Below are 24,764 nucleotides of genomic sequence, written 5' to 3'. Positions count from 1 at the left end.
ACTGTTAACTGCTATATAGTTCCATGTTATTAGTGACGTGTGATTGATTCTTAATACGGTCTCGTTTAATTGTTTGTCGTTTCACGTACGTTCCTTCTTCTATCTATACATCACCACCTTTTCTCAGCCTGGCGGCCATTGGAACTCCACTTTAATTCGTCATTCTACTTTCTTCTACGTATACCGTAAGTGACTTTGGAAAAAAAATTACATACCCACAGAAACGAAATACCCGTTTAACAGCATATAAAAAAATGTCCTTCTATTTCAAAATGGGCCTGAGCCCAGAAAGCCTCCCAAAATTCACCGACACCGACACCAACAGCCTTTTCCAGATGATGACTTGAACGTCTTAATCCAAACCTCTTCCTCGAGGCCCAATACTCGCACAAGCGGCAGAATGCGCAATGCTTTAAGGATTTCAATCCAAAGAAGGCGCATATTTCATTTCTATAATTATTTAAAAAAAAAAAAAACCAAACATTTGAATGTGATTAAAACTTAAAGAGACCGTAAGTTGTAATTCATGGACGGTTTAAGAAACGATGATAAATAATGAACGCATGGTCTGTAGGGACATTTTAAAAAAAAATATATATATAGCGATGGAAACTCATCCCTGACATTACAAATTCGAAGAAATGAACGAAAGACAATGCATGAATACCACAACTCACAGGATCGACCATCTATGATCTCCTGACTTAGGATAAAACTAGCCACCAGCTACATGACAATTCCACCTATCCACACCACAGGAATTGGAGCTGATCATTGGCTTAAATTACCATATCTAGTGCTGCTGGGAACCGGCAGGTATGGTCTGCTGCCCATACTGCTCAGCCCTCTCCTTCATCTCCCTAGCCTTAAGAGCCAGCTTTTGCCTTGCCCGGTCCAGCTGGTCCGCTCCTGGCGGGTTCTTCCCCGTCACGTACCTGTAAATCCAGGACAGCACGCTCAACGCTGCCACCCCAAACCCTCCCGAAGACATGAACCGGTGACCAGCAAAACCACGTGATCCCCGCGGGACCACACCGGCTGAAAATCACCAGCAAAGGCGTGGCCAGAGCTAGTGCAATCACAGTCCTGCTAGCATCAGGCCCGAAAGAGACCAGGAGCGACCCACCAGCCGTCACCGGGGTGGCCGCCTTGACCATGGAGGGATAGCGGCTGCTGCTGACGAATGTCCGCCATTGAGGAGGAAAGAGGAGGAAAAGAATTCCTAAGGCGAAGGGACAAGCGGAATGGTGGGAATTTTTGTTGTGTGCTGGGTGAGAAGGAGAGGGGATGGTGGGGGCTATATAGAAAAAGGACGAATCGGATGGAGGTGTGGGGAATAGTGTTGGCGGGGAGTTGGCACGTGTTGGAGGCTTGACATGCAGGGGTTGCATGCAGGAAAGATGGCGTTGTTTAAAGACCGGCATTTTTTTTGGTTGTATCTGCTGCTGTTTTCGGTGTCCTCACTGAAAGAAGCCAGAACGGAGCGGACGGGCGGTCAAGAAACGGAGAAAAGCCCGAGCCGAGGGCATTCTACTTTCTAGGCTTAGGCGATTCAGTGTGGTTGAGTGCACGGGTTTCTTCTGGAGCTTCAAACCCGCGAGTGCATGTCCGTTGGACTGTTGTAGAATGGAGGATTGGCCGATTGGGGATTTCATACCTTGCAATGAAACCCACCCAATAAGGCTCCCATTCGAGGCCTAATAGTTCTCCCAATACAGATCCACGGACCTCTTGTTACAGTCTACAACGAGGCCCAGTCAAAAGGTAAAATAGACTTTGGCCCAACATTAAATGGCACGGCACTTCAATTAATACTCCCGTCTCCAGTCTCGTGCGACTATTTTATGTTCCGGAGACCCAACTCAATTAGTATTGGTTTTGACTCTCGAACGCCCTCCTTGTCCCTTTTCCCTTTTCCCTTTTCTAGACTTCAAAACCCACAAATTGGAAAAAAAAGGGTCTTGTTGTATGATTATGATGATGTTCTCTGTTTTCAAAAACAAAAGATTCAATCCACAAAGTCGCATGAACGATAAATCGTTGACAAATTCTTTTAAGAAAAGGTAAATTAATGTAGTGCAAAATTCATAACTCGCTTGACAAACTTAGCTAATCAAATGCTTTTTAAGCAACTTGATCCGCTAAATTAATGTGGTGTTGAGTATTTGCTGCTTTTGTCTGCTGTCCTTTTTTTGGGAAGGTAACAATGTCAAAGCTTTTGATAATTGCATCTGTTCAATTTAAATGACGGTGGAAAAATTTAATCAAGTTGGAGTCGGATTCACATTTGTCTCCATCTAAGGTCATCTGGCAACAACAAATGCCCGAGAAAAAATCCATGGACAAGGGTGAAAATTTTCTCCAGCTACCTGCGTTGGATAGATTAGTCATTTTCCGCCAATAAAACGACTAGAGCACAAATAACAGCCATCTTCTACGTTGATGGTTGCCTCAGTCTTCGGATGAATTGGAAGGCAGTCGAAAACTTGGAAATATAGGTTAGCTAGCTAATCCCATTCCGACATGCTAGAAGAGAATGTACCGTTACAAGGGGAAGAGGACGAGAAACTGGTTAGATAGTCTGGGAGGAAGGAAGAGTAGATAAGAGATCTCGAGTTCTAATCCTTTCACTCATATTAAAAAAAATACATATACTAGTACGAAAATTACTTGGTGGCTAGAAGACTAAAACCTACTGACTACTTTTGTGCACTCTTTTTTTTTTTATTTTTATTTTTTTTTCCATTTTCAGCAAAGAGTGACTTTGGGAGTTTTGAAGTGCAAAAGCATTAACTGACCAATACTAGTATTTTATAATAAGAGAATAAAGAGAAGGTCAATATCTTTGTAGCTGCGACATTAGAATAGATAAATTAGAAAAGTTATTTTGCTAGAAAAATAAAGCATGTAATGATTTTCTTTTGTTCAGCGAGTGTGAAAGCAGATTGTGCAAGGATATTCCTCTCAGTTAACTTCATTCAAATTGAATAATTCCTTCTTAGCAGATGAATTAGAAGAGGTAGACTTGACCATGTATTAAGACTGGGGTGATGGATGCCCGTAAACTTCAACCACCAGAGTTTGAAGTTTGAACCCCACGATACTGCTACTGACACGACTATCCGAACCTGGACGTTTCAGGTCGCAGTTGTATTCCCCTTTAAATGCCTTCCATTGCATTGCGACCACGATATTTAAAACTTTAAGAAATTCCATTTTAAACAATTTCAGAATTTGTTGATTAATCCTTCTTTTTTTAATTTCATACTTTGGATGGAAAATTTTGAGTTAGCATACCACATTAGTCTTTTAATTTACATAAATTGCAATTAACCTTTCCCTTTTTTTTTCAGTATGAAAGGAGTGGGACTTAAGTAGAGTCGAGGGGATATAGAGGAATCTGTGCTCAAGACCTCTAATACGTGAGATCTTAACCTGATTATTAGATCAATGTTTCATCGGCAAATTGCAACTAACCTATTTTGAATGGCACACTCTAAATACTCGTCAAAGCTTAATGAGAAAGACAAAATTAGAAGTTGATAATTCTTATTTTCTAATGAAGACGAGCTGAATAATGCAATGCAACGACCGATGAAGCATGCACACAAAACGCTTCTACTCGTACTGCTTTATTACGTTCTTTGAAAGTTTATAATTTCGACTCTCTAATAAACTTAATTGTATAAAGAATACGCAACAAATTTAGATCTAGTTACAACTATAGGGACTAGATTGAAATTTTTTTAGAAGACTTTAAGGCCAAATTTTCAAAGGAAAAGATAAAGTAAATCTTTTCTACACGTGAGCGTAAAATCACGTGTAGAAAAGATTTACCCTATGACTCACCATCAAATCAACAGTAAACCTCATAACCTGTTGTAGCCTTTCACAAGCTTTACCCATTATTAAAAATCAAACACTTTTAACATTGGAAGAGAATATCCCTCGGTCAATGACCAATAGAAACGAAAGTCTTACCGCCTCAATTTCAGCCCATCATCTCATAACCGACAGGGATGAAAATCCTTCCCACCTTGAATCAAATTGTCCACTGGCTGAACTTGTTTATTAGCGCAACCTTCAAATTCTTTTGACTTTCGAAGTCACAACCAATGTTTTTAAATTTAGAGCGAAGAGTGAACCGAACGAGCTTCTGATTCGTGGTTCAGTCGGATTCCAATTCAAAGATTTAATTATTTTTTTAATTTATTTTAGTATCAAAATTTTGAATAAATCGAGATATTTATTTTAGAAAATAAAAGAATTAGTGAAAATCGGTTGAACCTTCCGATTTTTGTCGGTTCATTGGATTTTTTATCGAATTTGATTGATTCAATTGAATTGTTGAGTTAATCATTGAATCGGACTCAAAGCATAATTGGTTCACGGTTCGACCGGTGGTCAGTTCGATTTTCAAAAAATTGGTCCTAACAACCATATATTAGGGAAATGCCTAACGCCAACCAAAAGAAATATATCAGAATAAATTGAAGAAGAATGAAACAACCGCTCGACAGCATTGAAGGAACTACTTTGTTAGTACTTATGCTAAAACATGCATGTATTTCGTTGCTGGAGTTTACTGCAATTCTGTACCATATTATCAAGAAATATGGAAGAAAAAGAGTGTAAGTTTCTCGCGTGGTTGAAGGACATTGCTTGATGGCCATGAGAGATTAATTGATATAAATCTCACTAAGGGATTGTATCGATATAAAACTCTATAATTTGTTTAACGGGTTGAAGGAAATTTTAGTTGATAGATAATTATATCCTTTTGATAATTTTACGATGACTAATTAAGCTTGCAATAGGTTACAAAGTTTTATTGATGATGTGGCATATAAAATGGTGAACGGTCAATGTAGAGCGGGTTTGTATTGACTGTGTCAAAAATATTTGGGCAAATTACATTTTACCCCCCTGTGGTTTACCCTTTTTTTACATAACCCCCCTATGGTTTCAAAAGTTATACATAACCCCCTCATGGTTTGGATTAAAGTGTCAAAATGACGGAAATAGTCACTCGTAACGGAACTTCTAAAAATGTCGAAATTGCCCTTATTAATACATGACACATTAACCCCGTATGCTTTTTATATTTTAGCATATAACCCCCTTATGGTTTAGTACTTTACCATATAACCCCCCTACGATTTTCAAAATATACACATAACCCCCCTTGGTTAATAAATAATTTTCAACTTTACATAAGGGTAATTTTGACATTTTACATGACGCCGTTACGAATGATCATTTCCGTCACTTTGACACTTTAATCCAAACCATAAGGGGGTTATGTATAGTTTTTGAAACCACTGGGAGGTTATGTGAAAAAACGCTAAACCACAAGGGGGTAAAGTGGAATTTACCCAAAATATTTACTTAAAAAGAATTATAAATAAATATATGCATATAATTAATTTTCTATATATTGACAGTGTATAAATTATTAAATTTGAATATATTATCAATAATCTAAATTTAAATTTAAAATATAAATTTTACATATGTTATGCATCAAATAGTATGATATATAATATTGAATTTTTGTATATTATACTTTCGTACTTTTTTCTACTCCTCCGGAAGGACAAGAGTACAAGCACAGAAATTTTGGTTGCAAACGGAGAGAAAAGCTACCATATCACCAAACAGTCCTCGTATTGGTGACAGGTGGGACTTGAAGTTATAACGCCTTTCACCGACTGAAATCTTCTGGTTTTCGAATTACTGTAATTTATGAAATCTTCTGGTTTTCGACTGAAATCTTCAATTTGACGCAATCATATCATATGATGGCGGAGAGTCGGTCTTTGCTGATTGTCCACATTTTCAATGATTATTTACGTGATGAGTTAGCAACAAGTTAGTCAAAGTACCTCATTACCAATCAAGGGGAAGAAGACGAATGAAGACGGAATCATATATAAATTATAATACAGATTGACAATTTTCCTCAGGCCTATGTGATTTCGGAATGCAAAAGCTTGACTTTGGAATTTGAAATAAGGAAAAGTCACAGCTTAAATGTTTACTGCTGAATATTGAATCACCATATATGGCTAATATAAGCTGGTTCAATTAATAAGGACGGATCATTTCTTCACAAAATGTCATATGTTTGAATCCATCTACTAATAGGAAGTTTGTATTGGCAGATGATTTATAAGAATCTCTATAAATGACCTATAGTTTCGAAAAAATGCTCTAATCTGTGGTGATAACCGGAGGCTAACTCATACAAACATTTTCATACAAAAAAAAAAATCACTACATATGCAATGTAATAGTAAGGTTCAATTTTATTTGTACTTTTTTTTTTTGAAAGAGTTCAAGGTCCAAAATCCTGATATCACTTGTAAGGAAATTCACATTCCGTTTGTATTAAACATAAACTAACAAGTTAGAAAACTTACATATCCAAAATGGAATGAATTTTGTTTGGAAAATGTGTCAATTGTAAAATCAATTTTTTATACCTATTTATTGTTGATAAATAACAATAATTTCATTCAAAATAAGGAACCCAAAGCGGAAACTAAAATTAGCAAATATGCAAAAATTCATAAGAAGTCGGGTAGATATGGTTAAGTTAAAGGTCAAGAGCTCAATCAAAACTTTAGAATAAATGTAATCGTAATATATACTTATGAGTTAATATTTTATATATATATGTGTGTGTGTATGTATGTATATTAATAGTGTACACATTATCACGATTTAATTCAAGATATATATGCACAATTTGGATTACAAATTTAAATTAGTTATTATGTATTTAGTAGTGATAGTGTATACACTGTTAATATATAAAAAAAATTGATCCTATACTTTTATCAATTATATGCCAAAAAGGCTTCAGGCAAGTTATTGTAAAAAATAGAGGATTCAAAGTTAACCTCATTAGATGTGAGTTATAGTGACATAGTCTACCTACATATCTTAGGTTGCATTTGACAAAATTGAAATTTGAAAACTAAAATCTTGAATTTGAATCCATTAACTTATTGAATTGTTAAATACTAAATCTGATACATTTGAATGTATATCATATTAAGTGAATAGTTTATCATTTATTTTTGGAGCAAGTTTAGCCTAGAAAATTTAGTGTCACTTAATTAATTCAGATGTTCAATTTTTTGTTATTAAACGTGTGTCAAACATCTTTTTTTTTTTTTTATAGAACAAAAGTCAATATTATTAATAAACCAATTAGAAATCGTTAGCACTGACAAAGAACGCTACACTAATGACAGAAAATACATAGAACATGTTACATATATATTTTATTAGAAAAATTATTAGATTTAATAGTTACAAAATATAAATGATTACACTCTGGATCATAAAACATAATATCCAACCAATTGCACATACTACTCCATAAATTTTTATGCATGTCTATTCCCTCAAATTCGCTATCCAAATAGTTCAAGTTCAAATTTGATATTGAAAACCAACGAGAAGATTTAAGAAATTTCAGATCTAGCATATATATTTGAAAAACTCTTTAAGGAAAAAATAGTAAAAATTAAATAAAATGCCCACTAAAATAGTCTAAGAGAGAGAAAAAAAACTCTCATTAGTAAAACACTCAGAGAGACAAAACTTTCACTAGAATACCCTAACGAGACTTTATTAAACATAAAAGAGAAAAAAAACAAACGAAAAGAAAATGAGACCTTGACTTTATAAACCTTGGCCTTATTGGCATCATACTAATTGTGGATTAGATTGTAATATTGCTAAAATGTTATGTTGTAAACTATTGATATTGATCATATCATTATGAATTGATTATAAGAGCAAATCTTATTTATACAAACGGTATATATATATACTATCACCCTTATGAAAGTGTATGCACTAAATTAGAAAGTATACTTAAATATTAGTTAATTCTTCGTGACTCTCCTTCTACTAAGACAACAAGATTTACTGTTAAAAGTTAAACCCTGCGGAGTAATTAACTATGCGCTTAGAGATTGTAACTACATCAATGTTTTCCTTGCTCTTGTCTAACCATCACATCTACGACATTTTAAAGTGATTGGAATACCTTGTTACAAAATTGGATATTGATATAATAACATTTCATTGTCTCTATATTGGTTGAACTGTTTTAAATTCTATCCCGCTTAAAGATTTTTTTATTTTTTTCAAAAGAAGGGAGAGATAAGATTAAAGAAGCGTAGAGGGAGGGAGCTGGAGCGGAATTGAATCAGGGTCTCTAACTTTTAGAATTTTAACCTTAACCATTATATCAATTTCTCTTTAATGGGCATGATTGTCATCACACTGATCAACAATTTTAGCAACAAATTTACTGAATGTTCATTTTGTTAGAGCCTACAAGACAGCGCAGCCTTTCATTCCGCTACGCCAATTGAACCAAATGCCTGTGTTTTGCTCTTTCATTCTGTTCGTTGTAGGTTATGGGCGTACGTATCAGGTCGCGGTTTTCCTGCGCTACACGTGTGCGTGTGTCAACTCACAAAAAGCAGACGAGAATATGGCCGCCTTTGCACATGATTCTAGACCACGTCATATTTGCTGTGAGACGGTACGCTTCAAGTGTGAGGAGACAAAACAGTAAAACTCTGCAATCGTAGGAATTAGGATTAAGAATGTGCGATTGTGATTCCTGACGACTCAGTAAAAAGTTCAGGAGGATAGAAAGTTCACGATATTACAAGGCTACAGCCAATGCCACCGACATACCCTGCGAAGTTGATTCATATCACCCACCTGCAACGCCTGTAACTATCTTCATGTTCTTTTGGAATTGGAAAAAAAAAGGGTTTTAAAAGTTAATGGGCTCTAGCTGGCACTGCTGCACCAAGAGCCCAGTACGAACACAACGTATTACGGACTGGCAACGGAATTGGCCCAAAAGAAAAACTGGATTTGGACAGACCTTTCTTTTTTGGGGGTGGGTTCAAAACAGTTACAGTTAAATCACTCGTTTTGGTGAAGCAAAATACGACATTGCAAGTGAATAGTAGTGTTATGTAATTGTGTATTAACAATAATCTCTCAAGAGGAGAGGTGGCATCATATTGGAGGAGGATCCCGATGAGATGAATGGAAATACCTCGTTACGTTTCCGTATTTCACCAAGGCTTGAGCTTCAATTGTTTACACGGCCCCTTGGAATTTAAAAGGGCCAAACAAAAACTCAAAAAAGAAAACGGGGAAAATTTTAATATTCACACATAACCAAAGCAAGCCCTAACTACTCATTGCGTTTTGTTTTTTTTTTTTGTTTTTTTTAAAACTTTCCACGAAGTACAACTCAAATTCAGCTTACCAGTAGCTGCTCGCCAACTGGCACATGCGTCATTTGACAATTTACTCGACGATACGCATTCGATTGGCTCTCAACTTCGGGCTCGGGCTCGGCTGAAAGTTCAGCCGCAACAACTTTCCTCCTCCGCTTGGGCGATGGCGAGGGGGAGCCGCTCTCCGAAGCCGATGAAACAGATGACGGTGATGAAGCAGCCTGCTCAGGCGACCTTCTCTTAGCTGTCACCCTAACCGGTTCCGGCTCGTTCAAGCCAACTCTGTGAGGGAAATTCAATAGAGCCTTTGAACCCCTCATCCTATAAGCCGCTCTGTCGTAAGCCAACGCCGCTTCCTCAGCCGTCTCATAAGTACCAAGCCAAACCCTGGCGCCATTCTTAGCCGGGTCCCTAATCTCAGCCGCGAACTTTCCCCACGGCCGTTGCCTCACGCCCCTGAAATGCCTACCTTTCGGTTGCGCCGCTCCGGCAGTCGCAGGAGGCGGAGCCGAACAGTGATCAGCAGCAGGCGAAGTGGTAGCCGGCTCCGGCGCATCACTCGGCTCAGCTTTAACTCTAACGTCAACACTGACGTCACTAGCAGCTGTCAAATTAAACGGGCTCCATCCAACGTTAACGGCGTCCCGTAAAAGCCAGTAAATTACCATGTCTTCCGAGTCGTCGACCTTAAGAGGCAAGTCGCCCCAGGTTTCGGTTAAGCAGGGCACAAGGCTACTGAAGCTGGAGCTCCGACGATAAGCCGGAAATTCGCCGGAACTATTCGCCGGTGGGAGTTCAGCGGAAATGGGATGGTACATAGTATTCCAATAAATTATGGGTTCTTACTATTTCCAATAATCCAAACAAATACTAAATGAAGTAGTTTTTGCACGAGCTCTTTATTTCACAAAGTGGGTTTTGTTATACTAGTGCTTGCTGGAACAAAGTGAAGAAGGGAGGAGTGAGGAGAAAAGGAAATTTTGAACTTCTGGGAAGGAAGGGAGGAGAAGGGGTTTTATAGTAGCGTATGGTGGGGAGGAGAGAGAAACAGATGCATGAACCTTGTGGGAATTGATTTTTGTGGATTAGCACAAGCAGATATGTTTTGTCTTTTTGTGATTCCTTATTCTATTTTATTTTATTTTTTTAAAAAAATTTTCTCTGAGTTTTTTACCAATATACTGAGGTTCGTTGAAACTTCATTATAGCGCAAGTGGGCAAGTTGATGGCAGTACTGTGTGTTTTGCATCACGTGGATGATATGGAATCCACACTGAGGTCCGGAGAGTGACGTCAGTTGTCGTCACTAGCATGACTCACCAACACTTAAGCAGCATTATGCTAACTAGTCCTCCTCAGTGCACACCCAATGTTTGTGCAATCAAAAAATTGTACATAATATTTATATTTATATATTTTAAATAAAATTTTTATTACTAAAGTAAATTTTAATCTTTTAAATATTATTTATAAAATAATTTTATATTGATAGCTATAAATTGTTTATAGGAATAGTTATGTTGAAAATATATATTTAAATAGTTAAAAATAAAAATAATCATGATAGTTATAAGTGGTTAATCTCAATGTTAATCCCAACTCCCTCCCTAAGACTTTATATATGATATAGATAGATTTTAACTCCAAATTCCTTTCTCCGGCTTTATATATAGTATAGATATGCTATGGAGGGAAAAACATTACAAATAATCAACAGATATAAGTTTGTTTTTTTTTTAAATGCCGCTTGCATATGAAATAATGAATTTTCATTTGTAAAAGTCTGTCATACATGAAATGATAATTTTTTTTGTCCCTCACAAATGAAAAATACACAGTTTTAGCCCCTCATCTTCTTTCTACTCACATTTTTGTTGAAAAAAAAAATCACGTACGTCTCATGCTTCATAAACTTTAGGAACAAAATTGGAAGGTTGCAAGGAATAAGGAATAAGGGAAAAAACATCCCTCACATCTCTTTATTCCTCATCCTATTTTCCTAGCCAAGAATGTAGCAACAATCGTGGCTACCTTTAGCCATGCTGGCAGTCACGAACATTCAACTTCCTACTCACATTCGACCAGCCAATTTTTTTCTATTTTTTCACGCACATTTGTTCATTTTTTGCAAAGAATAATATCGAGATCGAGTTCTACATGAAAATTTGAGTGAGGAGTTAAATTTTTGTGACCAAAAATGGTAGGCAGTAGACGGTGATACCATTAGCACAGCTGGCGGAGGTAAGCTGGGCTGCTGCTACATTATTGGCTACAAACATAGGAGAGACATTTTTTCCCTTTTACTTACGATATTTCAATTTTTCTCATAAAAATCGTGAGACTGAACTGCACATGATTTTTTTTCTGACAAGAATAAATAGAGATGAGTCGAGTGACTAAAAATATAAGTACTTTTTTTCATTTGTAAGAGATGAAAACTCATCATTTCACATCAAAGGGACACGAAAGGTACTAAACAATAATATGTGGGGATGAAAAATCATTATTCCATATGTGCGGAATGTAAAAAGTACAAAGTTTATATGTGAGGGATTACTTATATGATTTTTTGGTATATGCATCTGGTCCGTCGTAAATTTCAATTTAAAATTTGATATTGTATCAAAGTTGTTGTTCTATGCATATACTACATTAAATATTAAAATCCATTTGAGTTGCACTTTTTGGACGTTTCTGAGAGTTTTTTATAGAACAATAACATTTTAGATGTATATAAAGTAGAATTAATAGTGAATGAAAAAATATGTGGAGTGAATATTTCTAAAAGAGCCACAAAAACTGGCAATCCAAGCAATGCTTATTGAATCTAATTTGTTTTTTTTTTTTTGGGTTGATAAGAGAACCTACGGCCACTATCCGAGAGTGCACATTAGATAATCCTCACCATGTGCAATAGCTTCCCAACCATAAGAAGGATAAGAAGCACTAGACAAGCCTTGTACGACGAGCAAATGTTCCAAGAGAAATTCGAACCTGAATTGACAGGAAGATATGGACATCTACTTTGTTGATCCATTTCTAACAACTAGTAACCGATAAGTATGGCATTTACACCCTAAATCTTGCGGAATTACAACCTGATGGTCCTAACTTCTCTTATCTTGAATTTTCAAGGAGATTATTTGAAATATTATTGTAACACTTTTGATGATATAATGTATGCGAGATAAAAAATGATTGAAAAAGTAAAACGTTGTATTTGCAATGCAAGTAAAATAATTTTAGTAATCCAAACACACTGTGCAAGTTTTTTTCTTACCAAAGTATTCGATGCTTTGAAGCGCGCAACGGTTGCACTTTCTCTTGTGATTTTGTTTTTCTTTTTCTTATTAAATTTGCGGCGGAGAAGATATTAGTAATATATTATTATTGTTTTCGCTTTCTTTGGTGCCTTTATGCTTTCCAGAAAAAGGGTCTGATGAATAGAAGCCCACAGTAATGGAAGTTCAACTTGCACCAACAAAACCAAATCTGGTCATATGTCCCAGGGATCTTCATCAACTATTTCAAAGACCGACATAAAAGGAATCGTTTATTGCCAGCCAAACGAGTTTTTTTACACGTCAGTTAATCAAGACATTTTTGGGCTATTACCGACTTGGTTGCGAATAAAATATGTTCTCCCTTCCTGCGTCACACGCCTTATGCAACTAAAATGATTCAGTGACTTTGCTTCATCCTTTAAATCTGTTTTCCATGCTCCATAGTTTATTCGTAAATGCAAGATAAAGAAGATTAATTACTGTGCGATATTTTGACATCCCTGATTAGCAGATTATAATATGGGTAAGCCCTTTTGTCATTATCGATAAAGCAGGTGTTTTCAAAAGGTCATGTCCAAATGAATCCAGCATTTTTAATCCTCTTTAGTCTATTCTAAAAGAAATATTGATAAAAAAAAAATAAATGTAAAAGTATGAAGTAGGCAGGAAGCATCATCCTTCATGCACCTTGGCCAGCAATTGGCGGTATCTTTCAGGCATAGATAAATTAATAATTTAAGATTCCAAGAACGTGCAGTTTTGCAAGAGCCATCCTTGATGTTTATCCACAATAATGGTGATCTGTAACTGCAAAGCACTTGCAGTGGTTTTATGCAAAACGATCACATCCACCATCATCTAGTGCTTCATCAGCCTTTTTAATCTCAATGTCTACAAAAGTGCTGCCCATAATGAAAAACAGTAGTAGTGGAAGTGAGCAATTTCTCAAGCAACGTAAATGTCGTTGGCTGTGGTATAACTTAAAGCTGAAAAAAAAAAAAAATTACCTGGGGCAGAGCATATTCTCTCATTTTTTCTTTCCCACAATTTTGATTCAGGGATTTGTGCGAAGTTTTCCTCAAGCGGCATATTACGCGCTACCTGAGCAAAGCGTAGAATGAAGCGCGCGATTAATGATCACATCATGTAGGTCATTCATTTTAACGAGTTTACTTTGATCTCACTCATTGTTCATTTCCCATTCATTCTCAAAAACTACGCCATTACCATTATTTGCGTTTAAAGGGTCTTGAAATAACATATTATTGTTGTTGTTTTTCCCCCTTATTTTGAAGTTATCCGCTCGGAATAAGTTGAGGTTAAAACACTTAGGTCGTGTTTGGATTGCAATTTTCTGAAATTTTTATAAAAAAAATATATATTGTGACGATTTGATTTGATATATTTGAGATAAAAAAAGTAATTGAAAAATGTGTTCTCGGAAAACTTTCCGTACAGATTTTTTGATGAAAAATCCCTTTCCAAAAGGTCGCTTTTCACATCTGATTTTAGCTTTGCATAAATTAAGTTGAGAGAACCTGAAAAGTGTAAGTGTGTGTGCACACGTGCGCGTACATATATATATATATATTCCGGAGTCTTCGTTTAACTTTTAAGAATGATTTGATTGAAGTTGGAGATTTGCAAGTGTTACGGCATATACCTTGATTTTTTTTTCGATACGATAAACCTACAATTATTCTATGCTATGGGAAGAGTAGAACTTAAAGAGATCAACAGAAAATCGGAGGGAATTGAATCACCTATCGATCCAGACGAGTGCACTATGCAACCGTTGCGGCATATACCTTGGTGCTTTTGAATGTTCGTTGCAGTAGAGTCAGGTTATAGCTTTCGATTACGTACTGGTGCTACTAGTTCCTGGTTAAATTGGTCGTTGTGACTTATGAGTGTGTTATGACTAGTTGCTTTCCTGCCCGTTTTACGCTACCACGAAGGAAAAGGCGTTTCGTGCACCTTGGATACTGGATCCTGTGACTTCATGGAAGAGGAACTTAGAAGTGGAATGTGCAATAATAGGCTGAAAAGAGCACCACCAAAGACTGTTGAATCTTGCGCCCTTAGCCCGTGACTTCGATGATGCAAGACCAGGAAAGATCAACAAATTCCATGGAAAAAACAAAGCAGAATGGAATGGATATCCCCTCCTGTCCTGTCCCATCCCATCATGCTTTATTACTCTTAAAAAAAGTTAAAACCAACTCTATTCATCGGAAGATCATTCAATTCCAATTCCACATTCCAATTTCCATGGCAACGAGCAGCGCCCAGCAGATTTTCTCGTATACAGAATCTTAATCCGACGACTGTGGACTTCCTGACGGAAATCATCCATATTATTTACTTTCGGTATCTTTTAAGTTGAAATGAAGTCGATATATATTTTTTCTTTGAGTGAAAAATACTCGATCCAAATGGAGCCTGTCCTGGTCAAAGCACGTTCATTTTACAGATGAGAAAAAAAAGTACTACTAATATTTGAAGCCTAAACTTATAAAAACTCAAGCTGAGACTGAGACCGAAGACGCCTATAGCTAGCCCGGATCCTTTCAACGACCCGACGGACCAGGTTCAAAGCACCTTCGTGTAGGTATTTGTTAAAATATCCACCTGCTTCTTGTTGATTTCGTCTCTAAAGCAACAGTCATCATTAGGTAAAAAAGTCTGAGAAAATTCTGCAGGTACACTTAATTGCAATATATATATATATAAGACGATTTTCCAGGATTGCACATGCGCAATTTATATTGAACAAAAGTATAAATTAGTACCGGTTTCATCATCATCAGATGGAGATTCAAAAGACTGCAATTTAAGAACAAAGAAATGGTAGCATTTTCAACAGTCAACCTTTGAAAACAGACGTTGAATTTCCTGCTTCAAATGGTCGCAAGTCATGACCAAATTTGAGTCCACGGCCAGGCTAGCGGTTTCCAATTCCTCTCAGAGCTGAGAGTGCTGCTATGATTTGAGCCCTCGAGCGCCCCACCGCAATGTTTGAGTCTCCAGTCAGCGGAGCCGCTAACGGACATAATAAATTAATGCCAGTAGTATTTCCCAATTCCCAGTGGGTCACTCCTGTTGATGTTTATGGGTCATTTTGTCTAAAACAAATTGCGCAGCAACAAAATCAGCTTAGCCCCACTTGGATTTTACCGACTTAACATAACTCATTTGATTATAGACCAAAGTTTGCAACGAGGGAGGGATGATTCTAATATCTTATCTCTCTTAATAGTTAAACTATTTCAGTCGCGTCCCTCTAATCTTCGTGATTGCTCTTAAAAGCTGAATCAAGTACAGGAGGATGATTAGGCTCAAGCACTATCATCAAATTAAGTCCCGGAGAAATAATTAAAAAGAAAAAAAAATTTGAGAGGAGGCATTGAACATCTTTGAAAAGCGACGGTACGTAGAGTAGAAAAGTTCCATTTTCTATTTTCCTCCACGGAAAGAGAAAATGCGAGCTGTGATTTCCTTTTCGACATCATTAGTTTGAAGAATTGAAGCAAAGATTAAAAAAAAAAAAAAAAAAAAAATTTCCTTTGGCTTTTGCCTCCAAGACATTTAAAAGGGGAGTTGCGTCACTCAACTGATTTGCCATAGACAGAGAAATATGAGACGATGAGATTAGCTTTAAATTCTGCTCTCAATTATTAAAATGAGACGGACGGACTTTAGAGCGTTGATCAATGGAAATAAGACAGAAAGAGTTGCACTTTATGGAAAAAAAAAATAGCTGCACAAAATATCTACTTTATAATGACGAGTGATTTAGTTACTGTTATATCTTTTTCGGTCAAGATTTGGTACTTCGATTAGATTTTCTACTTTACTGCCGCATGAAGACATGACATTAGTCCCGGTATCCATTCGTGTACACACACATACAATTCTCAGTCGATCCATTGGTATGGGACTTGCTTTAAATGCCTTGCTCCAAAAAGCTAACCGGTAAAAAAAAAAAAAAAACTCATAAATTTACTCCAACTTTGAGCGTTTCACAATATTTTAAAATTTTTTTTATTCCATGCAATTCGTATGAAAGAGATAGATAGAGAGAGAGAGAGAGAGAGATTTGGGGAGTTTATTTAAAGGCAAAAGAGTCTTGGTTTCATATTGGCCAATGAAGAAAAATATGAAATTCAAACTAATGCTATGGTATATATTTCCAACAGCGATGGGGTAGGGGTGGTTGGCTTGTTTCCAATCCCGTCTCTTTCTTGTAAAAAAAAAGAAAAAAGAAAGAAATTCAAACTATTGCTAATATGGCAGGTCGGTAATACACTTTCAGATCACAGGGGGAGAAATGAAAAAAAAAAAAAAAAAAATCTCGATAGACTCGTATATATCTCTGAAAATTGTGTTCTGTTTGGCTATCTTGTTATTGTTCATGACAGGCAGGTTTTTTTTTTTTTTTTTTCGTTTGCTAAAGAAAAAAGGGATTTGAGTTTTCAATCGTAAAGTAGAGGTCCATTCGTAACCCACAGAAGAGTAAAAGTACAAATCGGACAAGTAAAACCACTTCCGATTGGATTGTGTGCTCATATCATTACCAGCCATGCAAGGATCGACCTAATTACTCACTCAGCTCCCTGCCGACGTCCACCATAATCCTATCAACAATGGAAGTGTGACAAAATGCTTTTAACCTTTATCATTCTTTCGCCGTGCAAAAATATCTCATTATTGTATTTTCTGTACTCATAAAAAAAGATTAAGGCTACAACACAATTCCATACATTCCAGCAAAGTTGTAAAATGCAAACCACTACTTTGGGGTCATTCTCCTATTTTTTTTTTTTTTTTGTGACAAAACGATAACTTCTATCTCGAGGTTATTCAACTGATGCAGTTTGTTGCTATGACATGATCTTTTTCTCTTCATGCATATTTTTATACGTGTCAAAATTGCTTTCGCGGCTGCTGCTGCTGCGTATCTTTCTTTTTGTGCCAGTAGTGTGTGCAAAACTAAGGTTGTGTTTGGATTGCATTTTCCGTCATTTTTCATGAAAAAATTACTGTAGCGATTTGATATATGTGAGAAAAAAAGATGATAGGGAAATGTGATCACGGAAAACGACAATATTTTCCGACGGAAACAAGCAATCCAAGCATGGCCTTAGGTCATTCGTTTCCCATTTTGGAATTGGACTTGGAGAGTTGAGGCTTGAAATCCTTATCAATCAAAATATATTGTGCTAAGTAACGACAATAGTTGATGTCGGCTAAATCTCCCATCAAGCGGTTTAGTTGGAAGATTATATGTTGATTTTTCTATTTTCTTCCTTTCCTTCCTTTTTTTCGGTCCAAGAGTTGATTAGTATCAAAACACTACTGTCGGGACTTATAATTCTGGACTAAAAGATGATTAGCTCTAAGGCTATGGCGCCCAACTGTTATGATTTGGGAAAAAAGTTAAAAGGGGATTCTGGCTCTGGTTCTGGTTCTGGTTTTTGGCAGTCTGCGCAACTTGCAAATTGAGAGAGAGAGAGAGAGAGGACCCATCACAATTCAAAATGAAGGCAAAGGGGAAATATGCCTAGCGCCAGGTTGATAACTTTGAAAGCGACCGTTGCTACTTGTCGTCGTGAGCTGGAGCAATGCAGTTTTTTCACTTTTTGTAGAGAGTTAAAAGGGGTTAGCGTCCAAATTGCAATTAAAGTCAGTTTACTTACGCAACGGCTTAACGATTTAATACGAAGAAGAAAACGTTGAATACCGGATAACGTTGAGGTACAAAAGTCAAGTTTAAAGTCTCTTAGTCAGCTCACGTGCTTCCCAATCCCGGCAAAGCGTGATTTGTGATGCGTTTATGTGTTCTGCGTTTTTCTTTATTTATGGTGGCAGTATAAAGAAGGAAAAATTATCAAAGTGGTCCTTCACATTTCAAAAGATTTTTTTAAAAAAATCGTTTTTGGCCCCTCACATATAAAATGTTGTAAAATAGTCTCTCACATATAATAACTGTATTAATTTAGTCCCAAAGCCTATTTCCGACCAAATTTCTTGCTAAAAGAAAACGGGGAGAGGTTCGATTGGAGGAACGGAGAGGAGGAAGAAAGAGAGAAAGGTTGCAGGTTAGTGGAAGAATGGAAAGGAGGAGTGAGGGGATTTTATTTTTTTTGGGGAGAAAATGTGAGGCACAATTTTCCTGAAGTATCTGTGAGTGACCAGCTACAGGTAGCCATGGCTACTTTCATTTCATGCATAATTACCCGCTCACCAACCGGCGCAATTTGACATCAACTTTACCAAAGATTCGAATCGATTACCAACGAACATAAGCTCTATCGACCGAATCCCGACCAGACTCACTCCCCCTAATGCTTCTAAACAATAATATTATTGCTTAATCCCTAACTAAACATTTTCTTGAAAAAGTGCCAAAAAATTAAGAGACAGGAAAGAAGGAGGGAGAGAAGAATATTCAGCCAGTGGGGTGGTACAATGGTGCGGTTGAGCTCTGAACTGTCCCCACAACAGTTGTAGACTGGAAATACAAACATGAGAACGTTGAAGTCTAGCACTACAATTTTCTTACAGAAAAATTTTTTTTTTGTTTGGGTACAGTAGTCGGGTCCACGTGCTTTCATGTCTTGAAGACTTGGAACTGGTGAGGTAAAATTAGATTTGTTTCTTTCTTCTGCCCTATCATTATCAGTCCAGTAAGAAGAGAAGTCGTGGGGGTTTTATTTCCAGTCCAGGAGCAGCAGCAGCAGCAGCAGACAAGATAGTCGCTTTCTCTTAAGCTTCCAATTCCAATTCCATTTTCTTTTACCGGATTGAAAGTTAGGATTCCAATTCCATGTTTGACCTCCAAACTGCATCTTCCGGGCAACTTGAAAAAAGAGTTCAAATCTGAAGCGCATTTTAACATCATTTTTTTCCCAAAATACCAAAAAAAAACATTAGAAAGGGAAAAAAAGAAGAGAATTTATCTATTTCTTTAAATAAGTTTAACTTAAAATGAGAACGGGCTTAACAGTGTCGATCCATCGGAGGATGTATGTATCGCCATGCCATGTAACAATAAAATGTAAGCAACAGTAGTAGATTTATTTTTCTTTGTTTGGAAGGAGAAAAGTCAAAATGAGGTATCGTCTTCGTCTGTTTCCACCATGTTTCCATTTTTTCTAACTTGCTTGACTTGGAAGAATAAAATAATGGTCGCACGCAATGGAAGTAACCGGGAAACCGGAACATCCATCCTACCCACAAATTAAAAAAAAAAAAAAAAAGACGCCAAACAACACAACTTGACCCCCAAAAGGCAGTGCAAAAGACTAATGAGAGCGGACCATCCGTCATCCATGATCCAATTGATCATCCGGATCCAGCCCCTCAAATCTCATCATCATCGTCATCCTCAATCAATCCTCACCCACAATTATTAATTACTACTATTTGCTTTCAAAATTTAGGAAAACCCACGTAACATCAGACATAGAGTATATCATTTCTTTGTACGCACGCAGCTTCATTCCGCTTTTCCATGTTTTGGATGATTATCCTTTCAATTTTTTTCCTACTAGTAAATTAATAAAATGATTATTCGCGAAAGCCAACAAGAAAGAGGGAAGTATCCTGGCTCCAGCCAAGAAGCCTCGTGTGAAGACTCCTCCCTCCCCTTAAGGAAGGCCTTAACTTCCACTCATGCTCGAAACTCAGAAGACCCTTTATAAGCACCCCAACCTCACTCCCTCTCTTCCACTCAAAGGTTTGAATCCAAAAATAAACCAACAAAAAAAAAAAGACTCCAACCGATAATCCCTTCTCCTTCCTCCTCTTCCCAGAACAACTTTGACATCTTATCCTCCTGGCTGCTACCAGGATGGCCTCCCAAACCCAAATTACTGAAACTTCTGCCTTGGAGCTGATTAAGCAGCATCTTCTTGATGATTTCGCCTTCATGGAAAACTATTGTGTTTCAGACGATCGCTTGAGCCAATTTTCACACCTCTCCACTTCTCAGTCTAACAATTCCTCCGATTCTGATACTTCAAGCTTTGCAACCTCCAACGCTTCTTTCAGCTTTGCAACCTCCAGTTCCAGCTCCAGTATTAATTACATGGAATTGGAAACGAAGCCGAACGTCGCGTTAACTACTCCAAACCACCCAAGACAAACCGCCACCAGCTTCAGCGAGCGAAAGCCTGTTTTGAATATAGCAATTCCTCCTCCCGTTAAGAAATTGTTGGACTTTAACAAAATGAATACCTCTAATACCACCACCACCACCTACGAGCAGCCTAAGGCTAAAGCGGTTGAGCAGAAGAAAGTTCAGGAAGGTTCCGCTGAGAAAAAACATTATAGGGGAGTCAGGCAGCGGCCCTGGGGAAAATTTGCGGCTGAGATTCGTGACCCCAATCGTAAAGGGTCTCGGGTTTGGCTGGGAACTTTTGATACCGCCGTGGAGGCCGCCAAAGCTTATGATAAGGCGGCCTTCCGTCTCAGAGGGAGCAAAGCTATCCTCAATTTCCCACACGAGGTGGGGAATAATACTTTGCCGGAAAGTGAGCTGGCGACGACTTCTGGTCGGAAAAGGGCCAGGGAGCCGGATGTTGTGAGTGAGGACATTGTGAAAAAAGAGGTGAAGAGGGAGGAGGTGTCGCCGGCGTCCGTCCGGAAAGGTGAGGAGCGTGGTTTGCCCACGGATCCGTTAACGCCGTCGAGTTGGACCGCAGTTTGGGACTGTGGAGATGTGAAGGGTATTTTTGAGATTCCGCCTCTATCGCCGCTATCTCCACACCCAAGTTTGGGCTATTCCCAGCTCATGGTTATCTAATCAACCAAATCAAAATTATCCACGGGATCACCGAATTAATTTAAAAAATAAAATTTTGAAAAAAAAAGGGGGGAAATACCTGAAGGAAGAAAAAAAAAAAGATTGAGAAAGGGAAGTTATTCAATTCTTTTTGGATGATGGGCAAAAGTAATAGAGGAATCTAAGGACTTTGAAACCCAAGACTGCCTCAAATGACGGGATCAAGCAACAAAGCGATCCTTCCAAGTTTAAGGATGAGTTGTTAAATGCGAGTCGGTAGATTATCAAGATGCACCTGACAGTCATGAAGTCTGAGGTGATTAGGGGTGGGAAAAATATATATGTATGTGTATATTTCAGCTGTTGTTTTGCATCTACATTGATTTTCCTTTGTAGCTTCTTTAATTGGTTCAAGGATGTAAATATAGAAAAAGTAGTGTGGCATTTGTAATTGGTTCATTCGTTTAGAATATGAAATTGAGCTATATAATTCTGATGAAAACATTTTCTAAGTTTATCTTCTTACTTTCCATCCTAAAAATGTAGTAGTAGTTATTTTTACCTGAGACGGCAAAATTTCCCAGTATATTTTGCATTTAGACGCTTTCCAATCAACTGCCATGTCCATGGCTTTTTTGGGTCAATTACAGGAATCGGTGGCAATGACACTACTGCTATTTTAACACTTGAGCAAAATTGGACGCATATAATATAACAGTCTAAGGTGTGAAGCATGGAAAACAATTATTAAAAAGACAAAAGGGTATAAAGACACAGTTAGAGCTGCCAATCCTTCCAAGCCCATGAATGAATTGTTGTCATGTCATATGGCTAAACAATCAAATTGGTTGCAGCGGACCATACATGTGCAGGGCCTCTAAGAATATTCGTAGTATTGGCGTCAAAGGAAAGAAGATGTAGAATCTTCGTAGTATTTGCGTCAAAGGAAAGAAAATTTTGTTTTAGTACTACTTTTTTTTTTTTTCTTTTATGCTTAGAAGTTCGGCTCCAATCATCATCACGAGGCACGGCAGGTCTTCAAGATCATAGCTTGAGATTCGAACACCAATGCTTTTAAACTCGAATCGGAGAGTGAACCGGAAAACCTTCAGGTTCACGACTCGACCGATTCAACCTGTTTGATCCCGGTTCAAATGTTTAATAATTTTTTTATTCATTTTAGTATTAAAAATTTTGAATAAAACTAAAATATTTATTTTAAAAAATAAATACTTAATAAAAATCGGTTGAACCTCTCGGTTTTGATTGGTTCAACCGATTCTTGACCGGTTTTGGCTGATTCAATTAATTCTTTGGATTTTTTAATCGAACCAGACCGGAGGCATGGTCGGTTCACGATTCAATTGGTCAAACCCGACCGGTCCGATCTGGTTTTCAAAACATTGTCGAGCACACGATTCTTTTTTTTTTTTTTTGTAAAAAAATGATCCATGCTTATCAATTGAACTAATTTGTATTAGTATTAGTACTACTTGACTATTCGCGAATTACATATAATGAAATCGCGTTCGGAATTCTTTTCTTTCGTGAGAGTAGGACTTAGGAGTACTCGAAATGAAGTGGAATTTTTGTCTACAATTGCGATTAATTATTGCTAAACCACGAAAAAGAAAAGGCCAAAAGACAAAACCAGCAATTCAGCACTTTTGAAGTTCAAGTTGATTAATGCAATCAATGATGTATTGTCATGAACAAACGTTTCAAAATGATTACCTACAATTTCTGAATTTTCAACATATCAACGGTGGGCATAGTAAAAAAGGAAAAAAAAAAAACATGTAAGAAATACGCATCTATCGTTGTCGGAGCATATAGATCTTACAGAATTTTCTACAAGTGAGGGATGAACGGATGTAGCAGTTGAGAGAGTTGAGTCCACCCGACGCCAACGCACACAGCTATCGATTCGCTTACAGATCCCCAAGTCCCAATTCATTAATTATTCATCCCCAAGTTGCACCCAAGTTCATGCCCGTGACCTTCGCAACTTGCAATTTGGACATGGGAGGATAACGACGATATTAATTTCTCGCAAGTGCAACTTGGACATGGCGGACAACAACGATAGTTTTGGATGGAAAACGACATTATCGATTGAGTTTTTCAACTGCAAAACTTCCGCACTATTACATTAATTTACTTCTTCATGTATGGATTAAGCAAATCTTCGGACCTAACAGTTTTTTATCTACACTACACTAATGACAGAAAATACGTCAAACGTACCTACCACAGATCCGGACGGATGCATCACATTTGAGAAAATCAAAAATATTAAATAGTAAATTTTCAACATATTCTAGACAATGTCAATCTCTTTGAACCAAGAGACCGTCTATGCATTTCTTCTTCCAAAAATTTCAGATCCGACAAACAGATTTTGAAAAGAATGGGATCTAACAAAGAAAAAGGAATAAAATAAAAAAACTATCGCTAGAAACTTTAGGAAAGAAGAAACTCTCATTAGGAAAACTGCAGAAAAGAAGGAAGCTCTCACTATAATAAAATCTTAGGAGTGGGATAATACTAGTGGGAGTGTTTGAATACAAAACTTATCCCAAATAATATTTCGCTTGTATCATAAACATATTTTCCAACCCACATTTTTATATTCCCAATCACCTTTTTATCTCACATACATCACATCACAAAAAGTGCTACAGTAATTATTCTAAATAATATTTCAAATAATACCCTATCCAAACAAACCCAAAAAGAGAAATCATTTGGTTTTTTTTTCTCAGTTGGTTTTTTGGATCAGCAGTTTACTTTAGCTGTGAACTGTTTCAGTTACACGTAGTCAACCAAGAGCGAAGTACATCGAACAGCGCATGGACCGGGCCATTTATGTAGAAGCAAAACTATCTCACTTCTTAGTAAGTTTTATTGTTATAAACCTAAAATCTATTCTAAGTCCAATACCGCAAGATTTTAGGTTTGTAAACCAATATTGATACTAATAATAGTTTAATTTAAAATTACTAAAATTCTAATATGCTTTGATTTAATTCTTCCAACATTACCTCTCTCACATCAAGTTTTTCACTGTACTCAATTCCAATTCCATCTCGAATAATAACTTTCTGTTTGCAGGATAGCTGATGTGTAATTAGTACCCATCATCACCTTCTTCATGAGTTGAGGATGGATGAGACTTGTAATTTGCATACAATTTTGCTGCTAATCCTCCTCAAATTTATCCACCCCACTAATAACATCAATAACAACAAATAATTTCCTTCCCACTTGGATTTCTTGACTTCCTTGTACCTTGATTGAATTCTACGGTGGAAACAACCATAATCAACAATTTGAACCATCCATAATCAATGCCCACACAAGTATCGATAGGATAGGATAGGGTCACTCTTTTTAAACCTCCGT

At 37.0% G+C, this 24,764-nt stretch overlaps 2 protein-coding genes and 1 pseudogene across 2 annotated transcripts; 1 reads left to right on the top strand and 2 right to left on the bottom strand.

The window, feature by feature from the left end:
- Positions 1–600: 600 nt before the first annotated feature.
- Positions 601–1,194, bottom strand: LOC113750304 (annotated as a pseudogene).
- Positions 1,195–9,087: 7,893 nt separating this feature from the next.
- On the bottom strand, positions 9,088–10,259 carry LOC113766651 (ethylene-responsive transcription factor 2-like). The gene has a single exon (XM_027310824.1). It carries the CDS (start codon positions 10,103–10,105, stop codon positions 9,308–9,310), a length of 798 nt encoding a protein of 265 aa, XP_027166625.1. The 5' UTR covers positions 10,106–10,259; the 3' UTR covers positions 9,088–9,307.
- A 10,035-nt stretch (positions 10,260–20,294) lies between these two features.
- LOC113765177 (ethylene-responsive transcription factor 5-like) lies at positions 20,295–21,861 on the top strand. Its single transcript, XM_027309267.1, has one exon. It carries the CDS (start codon positions 20,427–20,429, stop codon positions 21,378–21,380), a length of 954 nt encoding a protein of 317 aa, XP_027165068.1. The 5' UTR covers positions 20,295–20,426; the 3' UTR covers positions 21,381–21,861.
- Positions 21,862–24,764: the final 2,903 nt, after the last annotated feature.

The sequence above is a fragment of the Coffea eugenioides genome, chromosome 1 (genome assembly GCF_003713205.1).
Source record: "Coffea eugenioides isolate CCC68of chromosome 1, Ceug_1.0, whole genome shotgun sequence".
Lineage (NCBI taxonomy): Eukaryota > Viridiplantae > Streptophyta > Magnoliopsida > Gentianales > Rubiaceae > Coffea > Coffea eugenioides.
The sequence above is the reverse complement of the archived record's forward strand: the minus strand, read 5'-3'. Positions and strand labels throughout refer to the sequence as shown.